The sequence below is a fragment of the Vigna unguiculata genome, chromosome 9 (assembly GCF_004118075.2).
Source record: "Vigna unguiculata cultivar IT97K-499-35 chromosome 9, ASM411807v1, whole genome shotgun sequence".
In the NCBI taxonomy this organism is placed as follows: domain Eukaryota; kingdom Viridiplantae; phylum Streptophyta; class Magnoliopsida; order Fabales; family Fabaceae; genus Vigna; species Vigna unguiculata.
Genome location: NC_040287.1, coordinates 37790007 through 37813589, shown reverse-complemented (window position 1 = coordinate 37813589; position 23583 = coordinate 37790007). Strand labels below are relative to the sequence as shown.

The following is a 23583-nucleotide window of genomic DNA, read 5'->3' as shown; positions in this document are numbered from 1 at the left end:
ATTAAATCAACTATTTATTCCTTTTATCTAATGCTCATTTAACCTTTGAATATAGATGGGAATGCTTAGTATAATATTAGAACTTGTTTCACCAAAATGAATGCTATTAGTTTTAAACTCATTTATTCAAGTGTGAATTATGATAATTTGGTATAGTGTCTAATACAAGATAATTTTGGAAAACTAGCTCATCATTTACCCCAAATTCGTTGGCCATGGATAGAGATATTTGCATACGATATACCGTTTATTTTGGATTTTAGATTTGGATATGTCAAATTTTTTTCTTAAAAATAATATGTTTAAAAATATATCATTTTTTTTAAAAATATAAGTAATTGAATAATTAGTTTCAAATTTTGGATTAAAAATTAAGAACCGAACTCGATAAAATAAGACGTTTTTTTTTAATGCAATGTTACATATTTAGAGTTAATTAACAACTAACATAGATGGGTATATTTATTGAAAATAATTTTTCAATTTGATTATATTGTTATCATAACATATTTATATTTTTCGGAAACATATACAAAATTCATATTCAAGTTATCGACTATATAATTATGCATTTTACTTATGATGATGAGAAAAAAACTTAATTAGACATATATCAATAACTATAAGAAGAGCACATTTTTTAGTTATAAAATGTTTAATAATATTTTTTAAAATTTGATAATATTTTTTTTTTGTAAAAATAAAAAGGCCAAAATTAATTTAAAATAAATTATAAAATATTGATTTGGTTTGATTTAGATTTTATGTTAAATTTAATCTAATTAAATTACATTTATTTTTTATTGTTGTTATTAATAGTGATTATTTTAGAAATTAATATCTTTTTATTGTGTAAATTAGTATTCAAATTTGTCATTATGGCAATTAACAGTCTCTAAAATGAGTTATAAATGAAGTATTTATTTATTTATTTTTTTTGTAGTGAAACATGTTTCAATCATAATTTTTGTGTAAGGGTTTAATTCTCCATAAAAATGATGAGATGACATCACCAATGTCATGAAAAGTTATGGTGTAAACGTTTTTGCAGTTATTTTATGTTGTTGTGACCTAAGATTTTCATATTTGATTGGTGTCTGTCTATTGAACAAATGATTGTGACGAAAGTCGGTTCAATGAGAAGTAAGAAATGATTGTTTTTAGAAGCATTTTCTTTGCATATGGTGTATCCATGATTGAAATGTTATATTATGCCATTAAAACAACATAATGAAGGGAATGACCAATTCCAATTCATTTCAGAGATGTTATGCTCCAAATTTGTCAAGACAAATGCAGATACATTCAAATTATAGGAACAAGTATAGAGAATAAATAAACTTTACTCTCAACATTATGCACAAAACATATGGTGCATATACAATATGGACACAAAATTTGACAAAAATCTTAAAATGATAGAGCATGGTTATGATACAATATATACAAGTTAATGTAAAGTTATATATAATAATAATACTGATAAATATTTTAATTAAGATTCAAGTTTTTTTGTAATTAATATATTTTTTTAGTAAAAAAAAGTTACAAAAGTTTTTAAAAGTTTATATTTTTTAATTGAATCTTTCTTACTAATTATAATGATATTTCTGTTTAATTTTATAATCTCAAGCAAAATATTACAAATTAGGTAATACATGACGAAAATATTTTTTTAAATTTTAATTAGTTTTAAAAAAAAAAACATTGTTTATTTGATAAATTAAATATTGAAATAAAAATCAAATGAAATATGTGGAGACATGAAATGATGATTGGTAAAGATAATTACAATTTTAGAGTTTCGTTTTATTTATTGTTTTATGGTATTTTATTTGAAACTATAAAATCAAATAGTTATATAATCTCAATCATAACCGAAACTCAATTAAAAAAATATAAAAAATTAAACACCATAAATTTTATTCATTAGATATTAAAATGAAAATATTCAAGAAACATAAATAATGATGATGCAAAGTAACACGTGTCTTCCGGGTTAATAGAAAAATAAAACTACATAGATTCAATTAAAAAATGTATAAATTTTAAGTACTCTTTAATAAAATTTAATTAAAAATATATAAATTTATCAAATATTTAAAACCAAATGAAAAAATTTGACGCAATAAGAAACAATATTTCAAAAAATAATTAGATTCATTGTGACATGACAATTTGTTTTGTTATAACTTATGAGAGTTATTATGGTATACAATTCCTATTTAAATTTTAAAATAAAGACAAAAAAATTGTAATTATTAGAAATATAAGTGGGTCTTTGTAATGTAAAAAATGAATATTTAACACAACAAATAAGTATTTGTTCTCATTCATTTAATGAAATTCTATATGACCAAATAAAAGAGCCAGGTTTTCTTCCTTAATATATATATAAAAAAAAAGTTAAAGCGAACTTTATATAATAATTAAAAGACATTAACTGATTAATTACAATATGGCAGGCAATTTTTCCATGACACAAAAAACAAAGTTACTATTTTTCTTTATTTGATGTTCCTGAAACATGAGTTACAAAATAAATCTAAGTCGACAACCAATGGAGATATTGAAGACATATATATATATATATATATATATATATATATATATATATAGAGAGAGAGACAAAGAATAAATAAATTATAGTAGGATATTTAAGGGTCTTCTAATCCTTCTAAAAAAATACATAATTAGTTGAGAGAGATAAAACATTTTTCAAGTACTTTTTTAATTAATTTATTTTTTGTTGATAAAAAAAAATCCATTTTATTTATGATTTTTGTAATATTTTTTTCTTTCACATTTGATTAAATTTTGATGGATTTTGCATAATATGTGAGGCATTAGTTCATCTTTTACCTTCGTTTTAAGATATTGTGTTCTATATCTTGTTAATATTTTGATCTTAATTTGCAATTTTTATGAAAAGTGGATGAATAGAAGTCTAGGGTAACCTAGCAGAGTAGGAGATTAACTATCTGAAATTTTTAATACGATTATGGGCATTTTAAGTGGTTAATCTTTTATTTTGACCTAAACCCTAAACCATATCTCTCAATCTCAAACCATATCATATGTTCATAATCTTTATTCTTTTATTCCACACCTTGCTAGAGTGCATTATTATCACTTAGAGAATGAGTGAACGCAAAAAGGGCTATTCATTGATGTATAATAATTAATTGACACTAGACAAATTTTGTTATGGTTCGAATAAAGATATTAGAATTTAGCACTGTTATTTGTTTTAACGAGTTTTTTGTGCATTGAAATTATCTTTTCTATTTTTTTTCTTCTTTGAATTCATTTAATTATGACTTAATATCATTTTTTTCTATATTTATATAATAATAATAATTGATTTTTGGGTTAAATATGTTTTTGGTTCCTCAACTTCTATGAAAATTGAAATTAGTCACTCTCTAAAACTTTGATCCAATTAAGTTCCAACCTTAAAACTATGTGAATTTAGTCATTTTTACCAAAATTTTTGTTAAGTTTATTTAATGTTTCAAATGCATTTCATGATATCATTTGAGTAATTGTTTGACACATTTTTACTTCAATGTGAGCTAAGAAACAATCATGAAATGCATTTGAAACGTCAAATAAACTTAACAAAATTTGGTTATAAAGACTAAATTTATGCACTTATAAAGTTAGTGAACTAAATTGGACCAAAATTTTAGAGATTGACTAATTTTAATTTTTACTAAAAGTTGAAAGACCAAAAACATATTTAATCTTTGATTTTATTCCTTGTATTTTTGTTTAAAGGATTCAATGCGACAACTTCTTCTATAAGTTAACATTATTCTTTCTGTTTCATCTTTGGGATTAATAATAAATATGTAAAAGAAGAGGATAATTAATGAGTATGGACACTTATTATTATTATCTTCTAAATGAAGTTAGTTTTAATATATCATAAATAATCGCATTGAATCTTTTAAAAGAACGTAGAGACATCACTGAGTCAACAATAAATAATATAAAAATATTAATTTATTATTATTGTACATAAATATAGAACTAAAAAAACTATTAAATATTTAGTTAATAATTCAAAATATAATTGTAATAACACTTATGAAAATTTTATATTTATTGTATAATAACAATATCATATATGATATGATAAGTAATTGACTTTGTTAAACTATAAAAAGGAAGTATAATATAAAGATTTGATATGGTGAATGTGGCTACATTTATTAGTCCATTAGAGCATAGAAACCCTAATCGTGTTAATAAATAAAGAATCTTAGTTACGACACTATATCATATAAACAATTATTTTGTAGTTATCATTGGCATGTATGAGATAATAAAAACTATAGAAAAAGGAGAACAACATTTATACTATTAGTAATGGTATACGTCATGGCAACATTTCTTGGATAATAATTGTTTAGCAAAATAAATCACGGTGTAGCTACTTGTCAAACTATAATAATTCAACCATATGAAATCTTCATATCTAAATGGGAAAGGTGAACTCATTTATTAACTAAGAATGGAAAGTTAAATTTTCTTCTAGTTTTTTTTTTTTCCTTTGAAGTGTACACTATAGACATAATTATGTTATTGAAAAAAAATTGAGAAGTTCTTCCCCTTTACAGATAATATTTCTTGAAATAAACTTACTTTCTTTTGGAATATTTAATTATTAAATGATTGATTCTCCTTTACTTTTTTTTTAAAGTTACATAAGTTTTTTCCCTTTTTTTTTCCTGTTCTTAAACTTTGAGAAAGTTAAATTAATCCATTACCATTTTCTTAGATTCTCAAAAGGGTTTAGAGATCTTTCTTTTTGGTTGACACTTGCATTTATTTTGGAATATAATTTAATCATTTTCAAATATTAATTTATTCTTGAAAAACTTTAAAGTGTTTTTTTTTAAAGCGTTAAGAAGAAATATATAGCCTTATATCTATCATCAAATTCCATTTCAATATCCTCAAGATTATTCAATATCTTGTTAAAACATGTTAATTGTTTCACTATTGTTATTAATTTGTCATATTAATCAAATACAATCCTTCTTTCAATTAAAGTTTATACGTAAAGTACTTCATCTACAAATATTAATTGAACTTAATACTTTGATAATAATTTTTGTGTTCCTTCGCAACTTCTTTTGGTGCCTTACCTTCAAAATACAAGATTATAAAACCATTTCCTTTGTTAATCATATTTGTTAAAATTTTAAATACGAGTTTGGTTTTATATTAAGTAAGAATGAGCCTAAATAACAGTATATAATAAATAAAATCCACATACATATTATCTTAAGAGTTTAGATCCACGTAATAATGTCTTGACTTTCTTATATAAAATATTTATGACTCAAATAGAGATAAAAAAAAAAATTGTACATGCCATGGATATTTATAGATAAATTCTGTTAACAAGTAGAAAATAGATATTGAAAATGGATATCCGCAAGTAATGAATATACGCATATTTTTTATATCTGTTTGTTAACGGGATGGGTACGATTATCATAGTATTCGTATCCGTGGATACCTGTACCCGCTATACTCTAATTTAAATTAAAAAAGAATTATTAAAACATTACATTGACCTTGAATAATTATTTTTTATCAATTGATTTTAAAAAATCTTCACTTATTTATAAATTGTCATTCAACACTGTTTAAATGAGTTATTTTCACTTTGTTTAAAATGAGTTATTTTCACTTTGTTTAAAATTTATAAATGTTACGTATTGTATTTTTATTTGAATTTATGATTAAAGTTTGTTATTAAACATTAAAGTTTTCTTTTATAAATATTCGCGGATATCTATGAATATTAAAAAGATATGCGGGTATCCGCACGGATGTGAGTACAAGTACGAAACAAATATTTATCCAGCGGGTAGGGTACGAGAGAGTTACTATCCGTATCCTATCCGTTCCGTTGACATCTCTACCCATTAATATCGAAACTCGGAAAGGTTGTCATAGTTAAATTATATCAATATTCTCGTTTTCTTATAATTCAAAACCTTTTGACCATGTTCAAATTCATATAAGTGTTTTTTGTTCTCTTTTCCAACATATGCATTATGTTCAAGCAATATTAAACACGAAAAAAGAAAAACTATTGCGTATTAACTGAAATATATATCATACATACACTGATAAAATACATGTAAATAAAATAACAAACAAATGTTCTATATACAGACCTCAAATGTAATAGTAATAATAGTGAACAAGTGTCATAAAAAATAATGTAATACATTATTACACGAGATAACAAAGATGACGTGTTTATCATAAACAATACTATGTTTTAACACAGTATATATTAGACAAAGTAAATAACAATTTTTTTTCTTACAAATAACTATATTTTCGATTTGTTTGTATTCAGGTGAGAATTGTTCAGATGAATTTGAAGAAGGTTTACATATTTATATTTGTTATTCAAAAAAGTATCTAAAAACAAAATCATATTAAGAAAGGTAATATTTTATAATTTTATTTTTAATATTAATGTGATAATCAATTTTTTTTAAATATTATATATATATATATATATATATATATATATATATATTATAAAGAGGATACATTTTTGTGTAAACATTTACTTTTCTTATTTTACACATAATAATATAATTCTTAACTGATTTATATATGTTAAGGGCTAATATTTATTGTTTTGTATCAAAATAACCTTCAAATTAAAATTAAAATTAATGGTATTTAGCTTGAATTTTGAATATTTAATTATATTAAATATTCTCATGTGTTAGAGTGATAGCAACCGAGGATTTACGCATTGTTGTGTAAGAACGATGGCGAACGACTGTATCATTCGTTTGTTTTTGTGCATTTGAGCGGAAGAGAGCGATGGTTTGAACAAACTTTTTTTTTATAGTTTTATTATTAAATAAAATTAAACTCCAAATTTAATTTCAACAATTAACAGTTTTATCATCGTATATAAAGATATAAGTGTATCATATTATACAAACTCAGTAAAGATTAAAAATCAACAAACTTGTCACACATAAGTTTAGGAATTAAATTTTAAGTTTAAAACAAAATAAAAGTTTAATATTTTGTATAGAATTTAAAGTTAATTTAAAATATTTCTAAAAATATTTAATAAAAATATTAATTTTAATAAGAATATACCATAAGATTTATAAAAAAGTAAATTGAATCTCAATCTAATGAGAGACACTATTATTTCATTTTTACAAAAATTGAAACTAAAAATTAATATAAGGACAAAATTGAATGATTTTGACACGTGACAATACGTGTAAAAAATTAAAAAAAATTAAAAAAAAAAAGAAATTGACACGTAGTTGACTTTAACCCCGTTTGATCAAACTGACGGTAACAACTAACTTTAATCATTTTTAAGAAAATGAGGATCAAATTTAAAAAAAAAAAAACTTAAAAACTAAATTGATATTACTTAACAAATAAAATAACCAAATAATTTAACCTAAAATAAATATAAACTAAAACAAAAGTGTCTCTCCGAGTATTAATGTCGGACCTACACCTTCTTGACTTTTGCTGTTTGACCACAAAACATTAGGATCCCTAATAATGCAGCATAGGTCAAATACAGCACTAGTACCACTTACAAAAGTGCATGCTTATTCACAACATTATACTCTTATTTTAATTCTTAATATATTTATAGTTTCACACATAAACCACAATCAATTACCGAATTTCATTTGTGTTCCTTTGTTAAAACATTAGTCCAGTTTCTTCCCCAATTCAAAAGTCTGAACTTAAATCCACTTCAATTTTTTTTTTTTAACTTTGAATTTGATTATACTATTATGTTTATAATTGTGGAAAAAATGGTTTTTAATGTCAATTCAGAGGTGCTTTTCATGTTTTTTTTTTCTTAAATTTACGTGATTTCTGTCACGTTATAAAAATATTCATTCTTCAACCCATTTTAATAATATACATTAGTACTTTAAGTTAAAAAACATAATTAAATTATTAATATAAAAAAGTAATATGAAAAAAAGAAGAAAAATATTCCATGGAATAAGAATAAAGTGTCTACACACAAAAACTTTCGAAACTATTATTATTTTTAAGACATACCACTACATGCTGAGGTACTTATATATAATAGAATATGGAAAAGAAAAGTATTCCAAAATACTATTTTTCTTTATTCTAAAACCAAAGTATCTAATAAAAAATAAATTTTAAAAACCCATTAAATACCTAGATTTGAACTATAATGTCTCTCAATTGATATTATTCCATTTATACACATGAATTCGATTATGATTATATATTCAAGAGACATGACGAGTGAACAATATTATTAATACTATTTTTTTCGAAAAGCAAAATAATTAAAAATAATATTTACGGCTTAAAACGTTGGACAAATAAGATGAGATTGAAAGCAATCACTTATTGTTTTTTAATTAGCCAATGTGACCAAGTGATTTTCAAACCACAATCATTAAAGCATGGAAAATCTTTTATTCCAAAAGCTGATAATTTTGCTATCAATTTGCACAAAGTAGGAGACATTTTTTCTCATTCGTGAACACATTATTTTACCCATGAATATCATTAATAAATCAATAAGTTGGCTAAATCTTTTTTAGTACAAGTTCATTTTTTAGTTTTTTCATACATCTACTGAAGGATGTATAAAATTAAAATTTATAATAGCTAACAAAAATCTAAAAATAAAATATTTCAGTGTTATTTTTAAAAAATTAAATATAACACAGTTTAAAAATTCAATAACTTGCATCACAAAACCCCTTTTTCTGTTAGTTTAAGTAGAAACTAACTATCTCAACAGTACATATTTTTTAATGGTACTAATCGATATATATATATATATATATATATATATATATATATATATATATATATATATATTTCCATCATGAAGAGTTTTTCTATTGTTCTCTTAAATGTAAGACGATGTAAAAGTCAGATATTGTATGTAACATCTCAATAGAAAATCTTGTATTAATGATATGTTAGAATATATGTTTTTAAATAAAAATATATATAATTAGTGTTTGATGGCTGGTTATTAAAATAGGATGTGTCAACGTTTTTTTTTCTTTTGTATTATGTTTGCTCATTACTACCAAAAGCTGTATCCGAAAAGTAAGCACCAAAATCATGGAGAAACCTTTTTTTTTTTTTTATCATTGTGTAAAATAAGTTTAAAATTTTAAAAAGCAGAGAAATTAATTAGCATCAGGTGAACAATGCCAGCCAAAAAGCAATTTGAAAAGGGATTATGCAACAAAAAGTTTCTTTGATGGTTTGATGGATTAACACAACCCCACATGCATATTAAAATATCACACTCATGAAAGAAAAAGAATACAACAAACTTAATTAGTGAAATGCTACCTACACAAGAGACCAAGAATAAGATAAGAAAAACAATCTTTTCACACTAAAACATAACTAGTTTCATTAGGACTAATATAATAAACAAAAAGAATAAATTTTTTTAATTATATAAAAAAAAATCAGAGGTAAGAATTATTGGGTGAAAGAAGTCATGAATGTAAACATAACATAAGAGAATGAAAAAACAATCACAAGTACATATACTCACCATTTTACACATGTATACAAGCAGAGATAGAAGAATAAGAGCCATAGCAAAACTTGAAGCAGAAGCTACATATTTATATTCTTTCCTTACAAATACATGACTAAAACTTCAACATTTCAGTGTCAAATCCCAGAAAAAGCTAGAATAATTGGCAACAAAAAGAAACTTGCATGAGACGATTTATTCTAAGTCATGCAATTATTTACACTACAAGACACTGATAACCCATTAATTAGCAACAGCATATATAGATAATGAGATACATATTCAATATCCTATTTTTCTCCTTCACACTTGTTCATTTGTGTCTTCATGCCTCCAAATAGCATTCAGTGGCTTGCCATTGGTCCAATCCCTGAGCTTAAGAAGCACAAAAACAATCATCCCACACAGAAAACCAAGAGCAGCACTGGAACCCACCAAAGAAACTGCAGTACAAATGAGCATAACAAAGGAATCTTCTTTGGTGTTCATGTCCCTAGAAGCCATGGCTAGTTCAATCCCAGCAAACAATAGCAACACCCCTAATATCCCCACAGGAAACTGGTTGAAAAAATGAGCCAATGAACTCCCCAACACAAACCCCAACACCAATTTGGCTGCACCAAGAAGTGCCACACACCCACCACTTCTCCCTCCAAACTTGTATTGCCCTGCAAGCCCACCTGCCCCATGGCAACATGGCATTGCCCCAAACCACCCTCCCACAAGGTTCATCAACCCCACAGTTACAGACAGCGATGTCACTGAGAAATCCTTACCCGGAAACAAGTCTGATGAAAGCTTACAAACAGCTATCACAGAGTTCAAAATTGACAATGGGAGTTGAGGAATAGTACCCTTTATAAATCCTTGCCTCCATGCATGTTTAGACATTTTCACCACCTCTATGGAAGAGGGTCCAAATCTAAACTCATGCATAACCCTTGGCCTTCTTACAAAAGCCAAAACCACACCCAGCACAAACACCAGAAAAGCAGAAGGAAGGGAGAAAAAAACCCTTCTCACCTTCCTCATTTTGCTTCTAACTTGGGTTTCACGCCTCAATTCTTCTTGACCTTGATCCTGGCGGTGACAACCATGGTCCTCGTCAGCACCGTTTATAGTGACAATAAAACAAACACATAGTGTGGCGAGAATCAACCCGTCAAACCCAAGCCAGTGCCTGTTCTCCAAAGATTTGGATTTGGGGAGGTCTTGCACTTTCCTCACGTATTTGACCGCGGTCAACGCGAAGGACAAGCCCTGCGCGAGCTGAATTCCCCTCACGACGCATAAAGGAATGAGCTTGTAAGCTAGCTGCATGAGTCCGGTGACGCCGAGCACCAAGAGAGTGGCTCCGGTGAGGATCCCGGAGGCCATGATCTCGGGAACGGAGAAGGTGGGGTCGGCGAGGGCGACGGCGGCGATTGATTTCATGGGCTGGACGGGCATGGGGACGCCGTAGATGGCTCCGGTGACGATGTTGTAGAAGCCGGTGAAGATCAATGTGGTGCCGAGGTTGAGTTGTTTTGCTAGGGTTAGGGACAAGACTATGGGTATGTAGGTGCCTAGGTCGCCCATGGCGCCGTTTAGTTCGGCCCAGGTGGAACGCATGACGAGGTTGCGTTTTACTTTCTGCACGGTGGAGGAACTTGAGTCTGGGGTTGGAGAGGGTTGTGCCATGGAAATGGAGTGAGAGTTAAGCTCTGAAGAATGGAGCATGAGAAGAAGAGTGAAAGGGAACTCTGCTTTTATACTGTTCAAACAAGTGTCACTGTCGAAAACATGTTTGCATTTCAAATCAATGTTTTTCTGCCATTGATTTGTTAAGAGAGTTTTCGGAAGAAAGAAAAATATTTCATATATTAATACATAAGAGTTTAAATCAAACCTTCCATAAAAACAAGTATCTAATTTTTTTAAAGTATGTTTGATAAATTAAATATTTTAATGTAACTCATTTTATCTATAAATTTTATGTTTAATTAGTAATTTGATGTTATATATAACGTTCCAATTTAGTAGAATAATTCTAATCAATAAAATGTTATAGGGTTATGGTATAAAATGAAGCACCAACAGAAAACATATAAGAATAATCCTAAAGTTATCAATAATATTATTAGAGGAAGAGTACTAAGGCACAAAACATTGGTCATGAGCTTAACTTGAGTGTTCACAGAGCAAGGAGTTGCAAAAAAATAAAAATAAAAAATAAATAAATAAAACGGTATGACAAAAGTTGCTCAAAAGAGCTCCAGCTGCCATGCCTAAAACAAGACAACAACATCTCTATCATCCCAACGATCTTCAAAATCTGCACGTCTGCTCACACCACGTCTGCTCACACCATGGATTTGGTGATCATCGCAAAAAGAAACACCACATAAGAAAAACACAATCAAAAGGATAAGCTAGAGATAAAATATTTAACATGTTATTGAGCAACCATATTATAAAACAGGTTATAGACAAGCAAAGCAGTAAGCACCCAAAACATGTGAAAGCAAACAATTGAAGGACTCAATGATCATACTCATACTCTTGATATATAATTCTAAACGAAGTATGCACATGTGTTGGTTTCTAAACTCTGCAGAGTCTAGACGCAAGGGGTTATCACCCAACCACACACAGGGTTAATCCTTTAATTTCTTGGGCCCAATATGTCCCAAGACTAGGACCTCCTACCACTCTCACCCGCATAAATTATTCTACTCTATGTGAGCGTGAATAATTTTTAGAGTTCAGGATACTTCCTTTATCTAGACATTTTTAGAGTTCAGGATACTTCTTTTATCTAGACATCTCCTATATATATCAAGATATACACTAACCACCATCACTAAGAGTTTCCCTTGAAACTCTTTTACCAACAATTTCCACATGTCATCTCAATCATTCAAGTCTCATGCCAAACCACCACCAATCAAACAAGTCATGTTTTCCACTTCATACTCAAACATAACAAGATTCCATTTAATCTCATACTTTATAAATGCATACCATGACATACATATATCACAAAATAGTATTCATCCTAAATAAATGAGTGCCAACATTTAAGTGCCTACAATTCCATACAATAAAACATAACGCACAACCATAATTCTTACACCAAAATTCCTAAGTAAATTTATTATCACAAAACCAAAATTACTGCAGTAATGCATGACACATTTCTTGAGTTACACACATCTAATCCACGATCCAACCGGTCAAACCATAAAATAGCATGTTACGAACCAAATGTCAAAATTTGAGCTCAATCCAACGGTTAATGAGTCAGAAAAGTCAATTTTATTAAAACTGCGTATATCAGAGAAAAATACACAGTCGCCCAGCGACTGTGCGACGCATCAGAATACAAGAAATGACGTCAAACATCACAGTTTCATGAATATTTGAACCCCTAACTCAGAAATATACCAAAACTAACGTTTTCCAATCATTTAAGCATGAAACAGAAACCAAAACAAACCACATATTTCAAAAACGCGAAAAAGAACCTAGCTTCCCTTACCTGGAAAAAGAAGGCTAAAGGAAACGATAGCCCTAACAGAAGCTCACCACAGCTCAACAACAGCTTAGGAAACTGAAATAAGAGACATAAAAGTACGAAAATAACTTAGACTTATAGAGATTGATGTGAGACTAGAGCTTAGGAACTGAAAACGAAAGGAACCAAGAGGAGGGATCAACTTACGTGGTAGAAGGAGAGTTCAACTTTTGAAATCGTTCGTTCAAGTCCTAGCAGAGCTTTCAGCACAGGAGACACAGGAGGGAACTGTTTATGTGAAATGAGGTAGAATAGAGAAGTGAGTGACTGAAAGCGGTCTTGAGGTGCCAAAGTGGGCTGAACTTGGGCCCTCGAAAAGGTCAGGCCCAACCCTTTTTACAGAATAGGAGTGTAAAAGAGAAAGGGGTCTCACATTATATTTAATATTTACTTTAGTATATGTATTTCTTTTTATTTAATTAAGTTTTAATATGTTTTAAATAAACCTAATTTGATTCTTTTCAGTAAATTTACGTTAAAATTATAAATTATATGGGATGTAATGATAGAAAAATAAGTCGAGGGATAAAAAAGTTTTAAAATATTTTAAAAATTAATTAAGAAAAAATAAAATATAAATACATATTATATTTTCTTAAAACTTTAAATGAAAATGTTATAATTTACTAATTATTCAATTTGAACAAGTAATTTATTTCACGTTTCATAATTTTCATCCCACATCCATACAATATGGGAATTTCTTGTATCATTTTCTCTATCCCTGCATGCGCTTTCAAACTTTTATTCCAGATACTTTAATTTATTGTAACACCTGATACTTAGACTATTAAGTATATTTCAAAATAAATTTCAAAATTAAATATATATCATATTGTATTTCAAAATAAGTTTATTATGTTTCAAAATTAAATATATATCATATTACAGGACATCTATTATAATTAAAATTAAACATGTTTTGAATTATTTGTATTCTTAAACTCGATATAGTGCATATAAATATGTTTACAGATAAATTATTTATAATATAACAAATGAGCATGCTTATGTATTAGTTAATGCGTAACAAACAAGAAAAGTTAAGAGTCAATAAAACATATCCATATTTAAAAAAAAAAAAAAACTATTTAAAGAATAACACAAAAAAACAACAACTGTGAACTAGTTGATAGTTGGGAATGATATTAAATCTGATATGCATTTGCATAAAAAATTAAAATATATTGTGATAACTTTTACACTTTTTTTTTACATCCATTGTACCACCCTTATTATTATGCAGATGAAAATAACATATTTTAAAAAGTCTCACATCGTTTAAAATAATTGAAGAAGTGAATATTATTAACTATATAATGGATTCTAAGTTCATGATATTTTTTGTCCCAAGTCTAAGACTAAGTCACTTTGAGTTAATATTTGACTTTTCCTATCCTTTCTTGTAAAGTATTGTAAGATGTAATTAAATTTTTCTTGGGAGAGAGTGTACTTAAAGTCAAAGGATTGAGAATGTTTTATCTGTATATAAATTTACACATAATAATTATTTTTTGAGTTAATAATTTTTCTCCAATTTTAGAATTTTCACGTTGTTATATTTTTGTGTTACTTGTTTTTTATCTTATTTTTCTATTTAATAGTAAGAAGCCAACCTGGCGATGGGTCACAGGAGCATTGTTTTTTCTGCCCATAATTTGCCCAACAACGCAAATTTGAAAACCTTATTACTTTATACACACCCACAAATACTAATTGCATTTACCCACAAATAGAAAAAGTTTAAACTACCTTTTACCATTGTACCACACCATCATTGCGTTGTTGCTTCTTCCATCATCGTCGTTGTTATAATTGTGAAATATATAATTCGAAAGTCACTTTTCTGAAAGATAAAATTGTGATTTTGAAATTTTTGGATATATAAATTGTGGTAATGCTCAAGGAAAGTCCAGGAGTGCAAAAGTAGAGGCCATTTCAAAACTTTACATCTTTTCTCTCAAATGACATTGGAGTACATGGTTTCTAGTTTGGAGGTTTTCATAATTGTATATTCTCCTCAATTGAGATCGTTGAATTTTACGATATGAAAGTTGGAAAAAGTCTTTCATATTACACAAATTTGAAAGTAAACTTTTAACACTAAATTGTGTGATTCAGAATATATATATATATATATATATATATATATATATATATATGGATTTAACTTTTATATTTCATATTTTAGAAAAATGTAGTATTATATTTTTCCTTAGTTCACACTTAAGTACAATTAATTATAATACAATATCAAAGTGTTACATTCATTTGTAATCACGTTTATGACTCTTTAACTGCCGATTATTTTCTACGTAAATAAAATTTAAATTATAGAGTAAAATAGTATGTAAAGTTGATATATCACCTACGGCATTTGAAGCAATAATTTGGTCGAGGAGATTTTATTGAAGTTTTTACAATAAATAAGTGAAATATATTATTATTTGTGAAAAAGTAATAACAAGATATTTTACAACGAGATGTATAAGGCATTCCTCGTCAACACATTTAATAAAAACCTTCAATATTGAATAATTCAATTAAAAAAAGCTAGATTGTACAGTCTAAAAGTTTTATTTTATATGAATATAATTTTCAAATCATAATTTTTAAAATATATATGTTTTTTAAATTACATAATTTATTAACTTTTTTAATGTAAATAAGCACTTTCGGATCCCAAAATTTGGAATACATCTTTCACGGATTCTGCATTTCCAGAGTCACTTCTTATCCTCGAAGTTTTATACGAATTGCATAAACCATAAGTGTTTTTCATACTAAAAACAAAAATGGTTTTTGAACCCTACATTTCAAAATTTCATATTACACAATTTTATCTTTAACGTACACATGGGTGCAAAAAGCAATTATCGCCATGCAAACGGAATTAGAAGGCCCATTTCAACTAGAATCATAGTTTCGTTTGTGCTTGATCTTTGTTGTCTCTATTCGATCGAAGACTTCTCTCACTCGCTGAATTCTACTTCTCGTTGATCCCAAAACATTGCATCCACTTCGTTGACGCGAATGCGACCAAGGTAAACCGAATTTTCCCGTCAAGAATTTTTACTATTAATGTTACAAGAATTCTTTCGGTTTAATTGTGGAGAATGGGGATGATATGATTCATTAATTGGAATTGGAAATGGGTGATATTTTGAGTTGTTGATTTTGTTTGGGGAATGTTAGATGCCGAGAATGGAGGACATTCTGAACCTTCCTGTGCAAGATCCTCTTTGTACAGAGTTTTCTGCTGCTCACATAAATTGGGTTAGATTGGAAGGTGGTCGCCAAGGTGGTGATGATATTGCTCTCATACCTTTTGCCAGAGTTGATGATTTTGTCAAAGGGGAATCTTCCAATCCCGAATGCCCTGCGAGTTTTCGCATAGAATCAAGAAGGAAGCGACCTGAAGGAAGCATTGCCAAACCAAGGGTTGATGGTTACCTTGAATACACTCTGTAAGATTAGTTTTCTTTCAATTCAAACTTACAGTTACGAAAATATACTTAACTATTTTCTAGTTTAATTTCAATGTATGGTTGGTGTAGAGGTAAAATTGGGTTTAATTTTTCAACAGATATGGATTTTAAGATAGATATTATAGAGATCAACAAACTTATCATAGAGGCCACATGAGATTGAATGACAATATGGGTCTGTTCGGAGAAAGTTCTCTATAAACACTTATTGGTTTGTTTATTAAGCTAAAATCCGTAAGGCAATTTGTAGAAGCTATCTCATATAGTTTCTCTTTTTTTAACTTGTGCATTAGCTAATTTTTGCTTATGGAAAAACTTATTTTATTTTTGCTCTTGGAAGTTCTTATAAAAATACTCTCTCTATATAAACTATTTATTCATTTCTCCTTCAAATTGTGGATCTTTTTGTTTTTATGGTTTTGTGATTCAAGCCTCAGTTGACTTAAAATATGAACAGATTTGGCTAATAGGCAATGTGAAACTATGCATTGATATTTAGATACTGGTGTTCTTATGGTCCCGAAGACTACAGAGACACTGACTCAGGCGTAGGGGATGGTATGAGCTCCAAGCCTGCTTCAGGGAAGGGGAGCAGGCCCGGGCGGCGTCACATGATGAGAGGGTGCCTTTGCCATTTCACTATTAAAAGACTGTACACCAGACCTCTCCTTGCACTTATCATATATAACCAAAAAAGGCACGTAGATAAATCAGGGTCACCATGTCATGGATTGCTTGACAGGGATGCGGTGGGGACGAGAGCTATGTATGCTCCACGAATTTCAGATGAGTTACGCCAGAAAGTGATGTCTTTGCTTTATGTTGGAATATCTTTGGATAAGATAGTACAGCACCATTCAGAGGAGATGCAGAAGCTAGGTGGGCCCCAAAACCGTGATGATTTTCTCACTCGAAATGATGTGCGTAATATGGAAAGGACTATTCGTAATTCTTCACATGAGCTACACGAAAATGATGAACGCAGTGTAAAGATATGGGTTCAGAGGCATCAGAAGCATGTTTTCTATTTTCAAGATAAGTCAGTTTCAGAACCATTTGTGTTGGGTATACAGACAGATTGGCAGCTGGAACAAATGCTCCGTTATGGAAATAATAGTTTAATTTCGCTTCATTCAGGTTTTGGCTTGAAAAAGCTCAAGGTATTGCACAATGCTCTTGTGTTTACCTTTTCGACCGAGAACTTACATTTTATTACTTAGTTATGCATGAAGTCAGGACTGGGTAAAGGCTATGATTTTTAGTTTGTTTAGATGGGAAAAGGGCATGTTTAGAAGAAACGTATATAGTACATCCTGAATCTGCCTTGGCCATTAGTAGTTAGTAGTTAGTAATCAATTTCATCAATATAATCATGAATAATACACATGCACACACACCCAGGCCTTCTTTTGTTACGAGGAAAAATTAGTTACGTCAGCAGAATATTGCAGGACTTTAGAATGTCTCATACGTTTTTTCTTTATTGTCATTGACAGTATCCTCTATGTTCTTTACTTGTTTTCAATTCATCCCAAAATGCAATTCCGGTTGCCTGGATCATCACCTCTTCTTTTGTTGGTAAATCTATTCATAAGTGGATTGTATCGCTATCTGAAAGATTACGATCAAAGGATCCCAGATGGAGGCCGAATGCTATTTTGTTGGATGATCCATCTTTGCAATTTTCTATCATAAGGTAAAGAGACTAGTGTGGTTCTTTAGTTTCGTTAAACTTTTTTGTATTTGTAAGAGACCCACCTGAATAGCAAATGGAGTGTGATCTTGCTCGTTGCAGAGAGGCTTTCCAGTGTCGCATCCTGTTATGTGCCTGGCATGTTCGCCGTGCTTTGGTTAAAAAACTCCTCAAAAAATGCTGCAACTTTGAGGTGCAACGCGAGATGTTTATGCATTTGGAATGGATTCTGTACTGTACAAAATGTGGGCCAAATGCTATGGATTCTCTTGAAGAGTTTATGCAAATTTTTGTTGACCAGTGTGCCTTTATGGACTATTTCAAGAACCATTGGCAATCTAGAATAGGTATTGGTCAATTGATGATTAATTTTGTATTCATTGAAGAAATATCTGCTTTTTGCTGCTGTAGCCACACATCATAATTAGTTTTGATCTGAAACACTCTGATTCAGATTTTATATCCAAATTCATTTCATTCTCAGTCTCACCTCCAGATTGCTGCCTTAAGTTTTGTTGGGCAATAGTTGCGTTAGTGTTTCCACAACTGACTGATTATTTTCATTATAATTAGTGGAGTATCCAGTCGTTTGAGTATTTTTAGAATTAATACTGGTTCTTGAATATCGTTGCTCTGTGCTTTCTCATGCAGATATGTGGATTGATGCCATAAAATCATTCCCGGTGACAAACCCTGAGCCCCATGCTGCAATAGAATCCTATCATCTAACATTAAAATCTATGCTTCTGAAGGAGGATTATGGTAATTTCTGGCTAAGAGTTGACTGGTTAATCCATGCTTTAACTACTGAATTTCACTCGTCATACTGGTTGACTCAGTACAGTTTAGAGACAGGATATTTTGAGAATCTAAGGGACAATTCTTTCTCCTCTAATGCTTGGAATCATGCTCTTCGTATTCCTGATGTTGATGTGATGCTGGATGAGCAAAATCTCCATCTTGCCAAAGTTTTATCCCAGACTGACAGAAGTTTGGTATATACAGTTTGGAATCCTGGTTCAGAATTTTCACTTTGTGATTGTTCCTGGTCTAGGTTGGGAAACCTCTGTAAACATGTCATCAAAGTGGCAAATTTCTGTAGACATCGGCAGGTTGCAAAACCATCATTGTCTGCTCATGTTTATAAACAGACTTTGCTCACCCTTCTCCAAAATCCTCCTGATGATCCTTTAGTTCTGGACCATACTGTACTACATGTGGCCCGTTTGCAACAAGACATTAAGGCCTTGAAAGACTTGTCCAACAGTGGATTGCTCCAGCCTATATCTGTTGATTTAAGTTCTCAAATGGCTGAAAATCCTCTGCTTTTTCAACGCATCCAGTGACTGGCCCGTTTTGAAAATAGATTGACTATGTTGGGGTTGAAGCTCATTTTCATGCTTATCCACTTGAGGCTATGTCATGGCTTGTTATCCTTAGGCAATGAATTTGCAAGGATAAAAAAATGATGTAATATTGCTTGTAAGGAGGTGCCCATTCCAGAACTGTTCAGTTTACGAAACCAGAAGAATTTTTGCAAAAAGATTCTTGACCTTCCAAATACAGCGTAGAGTGGAGTTCGTGCCATGGTTGTTGGAAGTTTGAGGAAGCTTCTCCAATGCATATTTAAGGCTGTTATCTGGCAGGCTCAATATTTGTCAGATGTTTTTCCCTATTTTGGGGAGGATGACCTCCAGAGTGCCAAAAGAAATGAAAAGGAACGAACAAAACAGTCAGGGTCTTGTTGAGGTTGTTAACATGCATTCAGACGTCAATGCAGATCAAACCATCATGCCGTCAGTGTAAGCAATCAAATCTAATATAACAAAACTATATTAATGTTTTGTTTTATATTCACTATACATTGTTTGTGTGTGTACAATAATGACAAGAAGGTTTGAATTTAGACCCTCATTCATACTACCTAAACCCCTACTGCCAGACTGAGCATAATGGGTTATGATCTCTATAATCCTATATCACTTGGTAAATATTCCTTTCTGGTGTTCCTTTTAACTAACCGGAATGTTCTTGGTCTTCTGACTGCTGTAATTGGCAATTTGATCCATTGTTTTTGTATCAGCGTGCCCTGAAGGTAGCTACAGACAAGAATTCAAGTTCATGCTACAGAATAGAGAAAGAAGTTATTCATGCTTGATGATGGGGCTTTGTAGATATTCCGTGACTAGATGCATTTCTTTCTGAGCTTTAAGTTGCTTTGAAATCTACTACTGTGCTACAATCGCCACCAATTCTGTGGTGGTTGCCTGGCACCTACATGTATGGAGCCATTCAACTTGTCCACTAGTGGAATAGACATTTTCATTAAATTTCATTTTTTATTCTCACCATACAATGTTTATGGATTTGATATGTCTCAATTGATTCCGATGATTTTCAGGGCGTGATTGTTGAAGTAGATTTTCACGTGGTTCCCAGGCTCCCCGCGACTTCGGTTATGGTCTCTTGGTGGAGGATACACAGGTGACAAATCATTAAACGTCACATAACAAAAGGTGGAAAGAAATGTATAGAAAAAGACATATCCATCCTACTTAAGTTCAACAATAGCATCATTGAAAGAGAAATTGCTATATCAAAAACGAAACTAGAATTCTATGGTTGAGGCATCAACCATTTGTACAGTTTCATCATATCTGTTGAAATTTCTAGTCACTGTTTTTCTCTCTATCCAAGGGGAAACGCTCATTTGGGAGCGTTTTGACTTGTTTAAGCCTTTTCTTAGAATTTATCTAAAAAGTGTAAAAAAAAGGTCGATTATTTCGGTATCTTAAATTTGTATCCTAAATGAATCAATAAAAAAAACAATAATCTGTTCGTTATTAAACTAACATGGAGAATAATCAAGTGTGAATGGAATGAACAAAGAAGTATTTCTATGGATTATTTATTAGTAAGGGTAAAAGTTAATATCCTAACAATAAAATATTATCATTTTCATTTGACCTGTGAATATCTCTAATGCATCTCGTACCTACATGTATAGACAATAAGTATGATTGAATGTACTACCAAAACTATAAAGTTTATTAAATTTCCGTAAGTTACACAATCTTGATACAGAAAAAACTAAAGTTAGACGAAATCGTAATAACTATTACGCAAAACCAAAACTAAGACATATTTCTTGTGTCGCTATAACGTGTGGTAAACAATTTCCATTAACAAACCCTGGTTTGATTTCACGCATCTGCATAAAACTGTGTGTATAAGTTAGTCCAGACTTTTAGAGTTAAAATAATGTTTCTCGTACATTTCGTAAACCTTATCAACAATCAAAAACCCTAATCTGTGTTTACGAAAGTCCTTTTCAGCTTTCACCGATTTTTCAGATAAATATCACAATGATTGACACTCGCAAAAGCTATCTTTGTCACGAAACGCATTATTGAGAATATAATAAACCAAACCTTTCCACTTGGCACCGAGACATAGGTACACACTTCCTCTTTCGGCATCGTCAATCTTGACTTCAGAGGTTAACATATGAAAGCAACAACGTTTATTTGAAGCACTCGAACCAATCAGGTTTTGCTTCGACTCAATTAAAGTAATAGTTTACTTACGGATTAGGTAATTATGCAATAACCTAAACGCATATTTTTCATTGCCACGTACCTCTCTTACGTGCACATGATAAAATTCCGTGCATCTTCTCTTGTTGAGGGTTGTTTCTTAGGAGATTGACATTAGAATATAATGAATGTTCAGAAAGCAAAAGATAATATTCTTTGCTGAGATTTATGTAAACACACTAAGCCGATCTTTAAAAAAATTCTTATTTGGAAATTCCGAGATAGTGAACAGAAAGGATGAAAAGTTTATGGAGTTCGTGTTTAATTTAATGGTATATTAAATATGAAGTAGAAGAAAACATTAATAAAAATATTTTGAGTTGAAGAAAAACATTCTTTTTCTATTTTTACAAGAAAGAAAAGTGTTACTTTAACTACATTTGAAGGAATCAAGTTTTATTTTATTTTATTAGATTTTGTAGGATTGCTCAGCATGAATTTTAGTTTAGTTGTTAAAGATAAAAGAGATGTTGATTTGTATAAGAGTATGTGATGTTGAAGTTTGTAAGAACTTTCGGTAAATGATATAAAGAATAATTAAGTGTTGAGTGAAATTTTTATTTGATATTGATATATATTTATAGACTTTTATATCACTAATAATAAGGCTAAATAACAAAAAGTATATTTAATTATTAAATAAGTACTTGAATTTTGATTTTTAATTCAATTCCATACTGTTTGAGTCAGGAGTATTAAACAATTGTATTCAACTCCGTTTTATATTAAATACAATCATTCTATATATTAATTCAAGTATCTTGAAAGTGAGTACATTTATAAGTCTTCTGAAAACTTGATATCCAAGTAATTATTTAATTAAACAGGTAAATAATGAATTCTTCATTTAAAAAATAATAAAAATGAACGAGTTTAATGTGTCCACTTATTATTACACCTAAAGAAAACAAAACTCTATTAATAAGATCTAATTTTATCATACTAATATGTATATGAGCAATATTTCAAGTGAACTAAAAAGTCTCTCCTTATTTAATAGATGTCAAAAGTTATTTATATACACTTTATCTCTTTACTAATAAATGATTTAATATCAACATAGATTTTAAATTATATTATTTATAAATATTATTAGTATACATAAATTTGGGAGAAAATAATTGAAGATAAAACCAGTCCAGTTTAACTATCTCAAGTACGAAAAAATTACTATTTATAAAATTTCATAATTTATTTAACGAGAATAAATGATGTGTTGGATATGACTAATTTGAAAAGTTAAAAAATATATGAAGAAGATCTATCAAAATAAAAGGTTACGCGAAATATCTTTAATAAAAAAAAAGAGAAAGTTAAATAGATAAAGTTTAATATAAAATTTTGAATTTTTTCCTGAAGACATTTAAATTACTAATTTATTATACAAGTATAGATTAAAATTATGTGTAAATTGTAATTTTTTTTAAATATTTACATTTATTGCGATTAATTTTGAATTCATTTCTAATTTCATAATTAATTATCATAATATTTCACCCATTAATCTATTGTATATACAATAACCAAAGAAGCATTATGATTTCAGTTTTCAATCATATGTTATTATTGAAAGTATATAAGTATTATATACCATACCTTTCGTACAGTTTACTTTTTTACTTCTTCTTCTTTTTATCGAGGGTCGATAAAAACTTATA

General features: G+C 29.3%; 2 protein-coding genes across 6 annotated transcripts; one reads left to right on the top strand and one right to left on the bottom strand.

Annotated features, from left to right (window-relative positions):
- Positions 1-9655: 9655 nt before the first annotated feature.
- On the bottom strand, positions 9656-11387 carry LOC114196305 (molybdate transporter 1-like). Its single transcript, XM_028086907.1, has one exon. It carries the CDS (start codon positions 11309-11311, stop codon positions 9896-9898), a length of 1416 nt encoding a protein of 471 aa, XP_027942708.1. The 5' UTR covers positions 11312-11387; the 3' UTR covers positions 9656-9895.
- A 4666-nt stretch (positions 11388-16053) lies between these two features.
- Positions 16054-21118, top strand: LOC114163749. Of its 5 annotated transcripts, none has more exons than XM_028048045.1 (9): positions 16056-16192; positions 16344-16615; positions 17136-17796; positions 18133-18332; positions 18432-18676; positions 18981-20131; positions 20237-20315; positions 20413-20609; positions 20731-21118. In XM_028048045.1, exons 2-6 carry the CDS (start codon positions 16344-16346, stop codon positions 19673-19675), a joined length of 2073 nt encoding a protein of 690 aa, XP_027903846.1. In that variant the 5' UTR covers positions 16056-16192; the 3' UTR covers positions 19676-20131; positions 20237-20315; positions 20413-20609; positions 20731-21118. The 5 variants fall into 5 exon arrangements, with proteins under 5 accessions (XP_027903848.1, XP_027903846.1, XP_027903845.1 ...); XM_028048044.1 differs by having other exon boundaries at positions 20225-20315; XM_028048047.1 differs by having other exon boundaries at positions 16054-16192; positions 17094-17796; positions 18981-20315.
- The last annotated feature ends 2465 nt before the right edge of the window (positions 21119-23583 follow it).

Bases quoted from the DNA above. Each gene is read 5' to 3' on its own strand.
- LOC114163749 (XM_028048046.1), top strand. From the start codon at position 16,344: ATGCCGAGAATGGAGGACATTCTGAACCTTCCTGTGCAAGATCCTCTT. The intron at 17,797-18,132 runs GTATTGCACAAT...TGTCATTGACAG, and splicing joins TTGGCTTGAAAAAGCTCAAG to TATCCTCTATGTTCTTTACT. The intron at 18,333-18,431 runs GTAAAGAGACTA...TGCTCGTTGCAG, and splicing joins TTGCAATTTTCTATCATAAG to AGAGGCTTTCCAGTGTCGCA.
- LOC114196305 (XM_028086907.1), bottom strand. From the start codon at position 11,311: ATGCTCCATTCTTCAGAGCTTAACTCTCACTCCATTTCCATGGCACAA.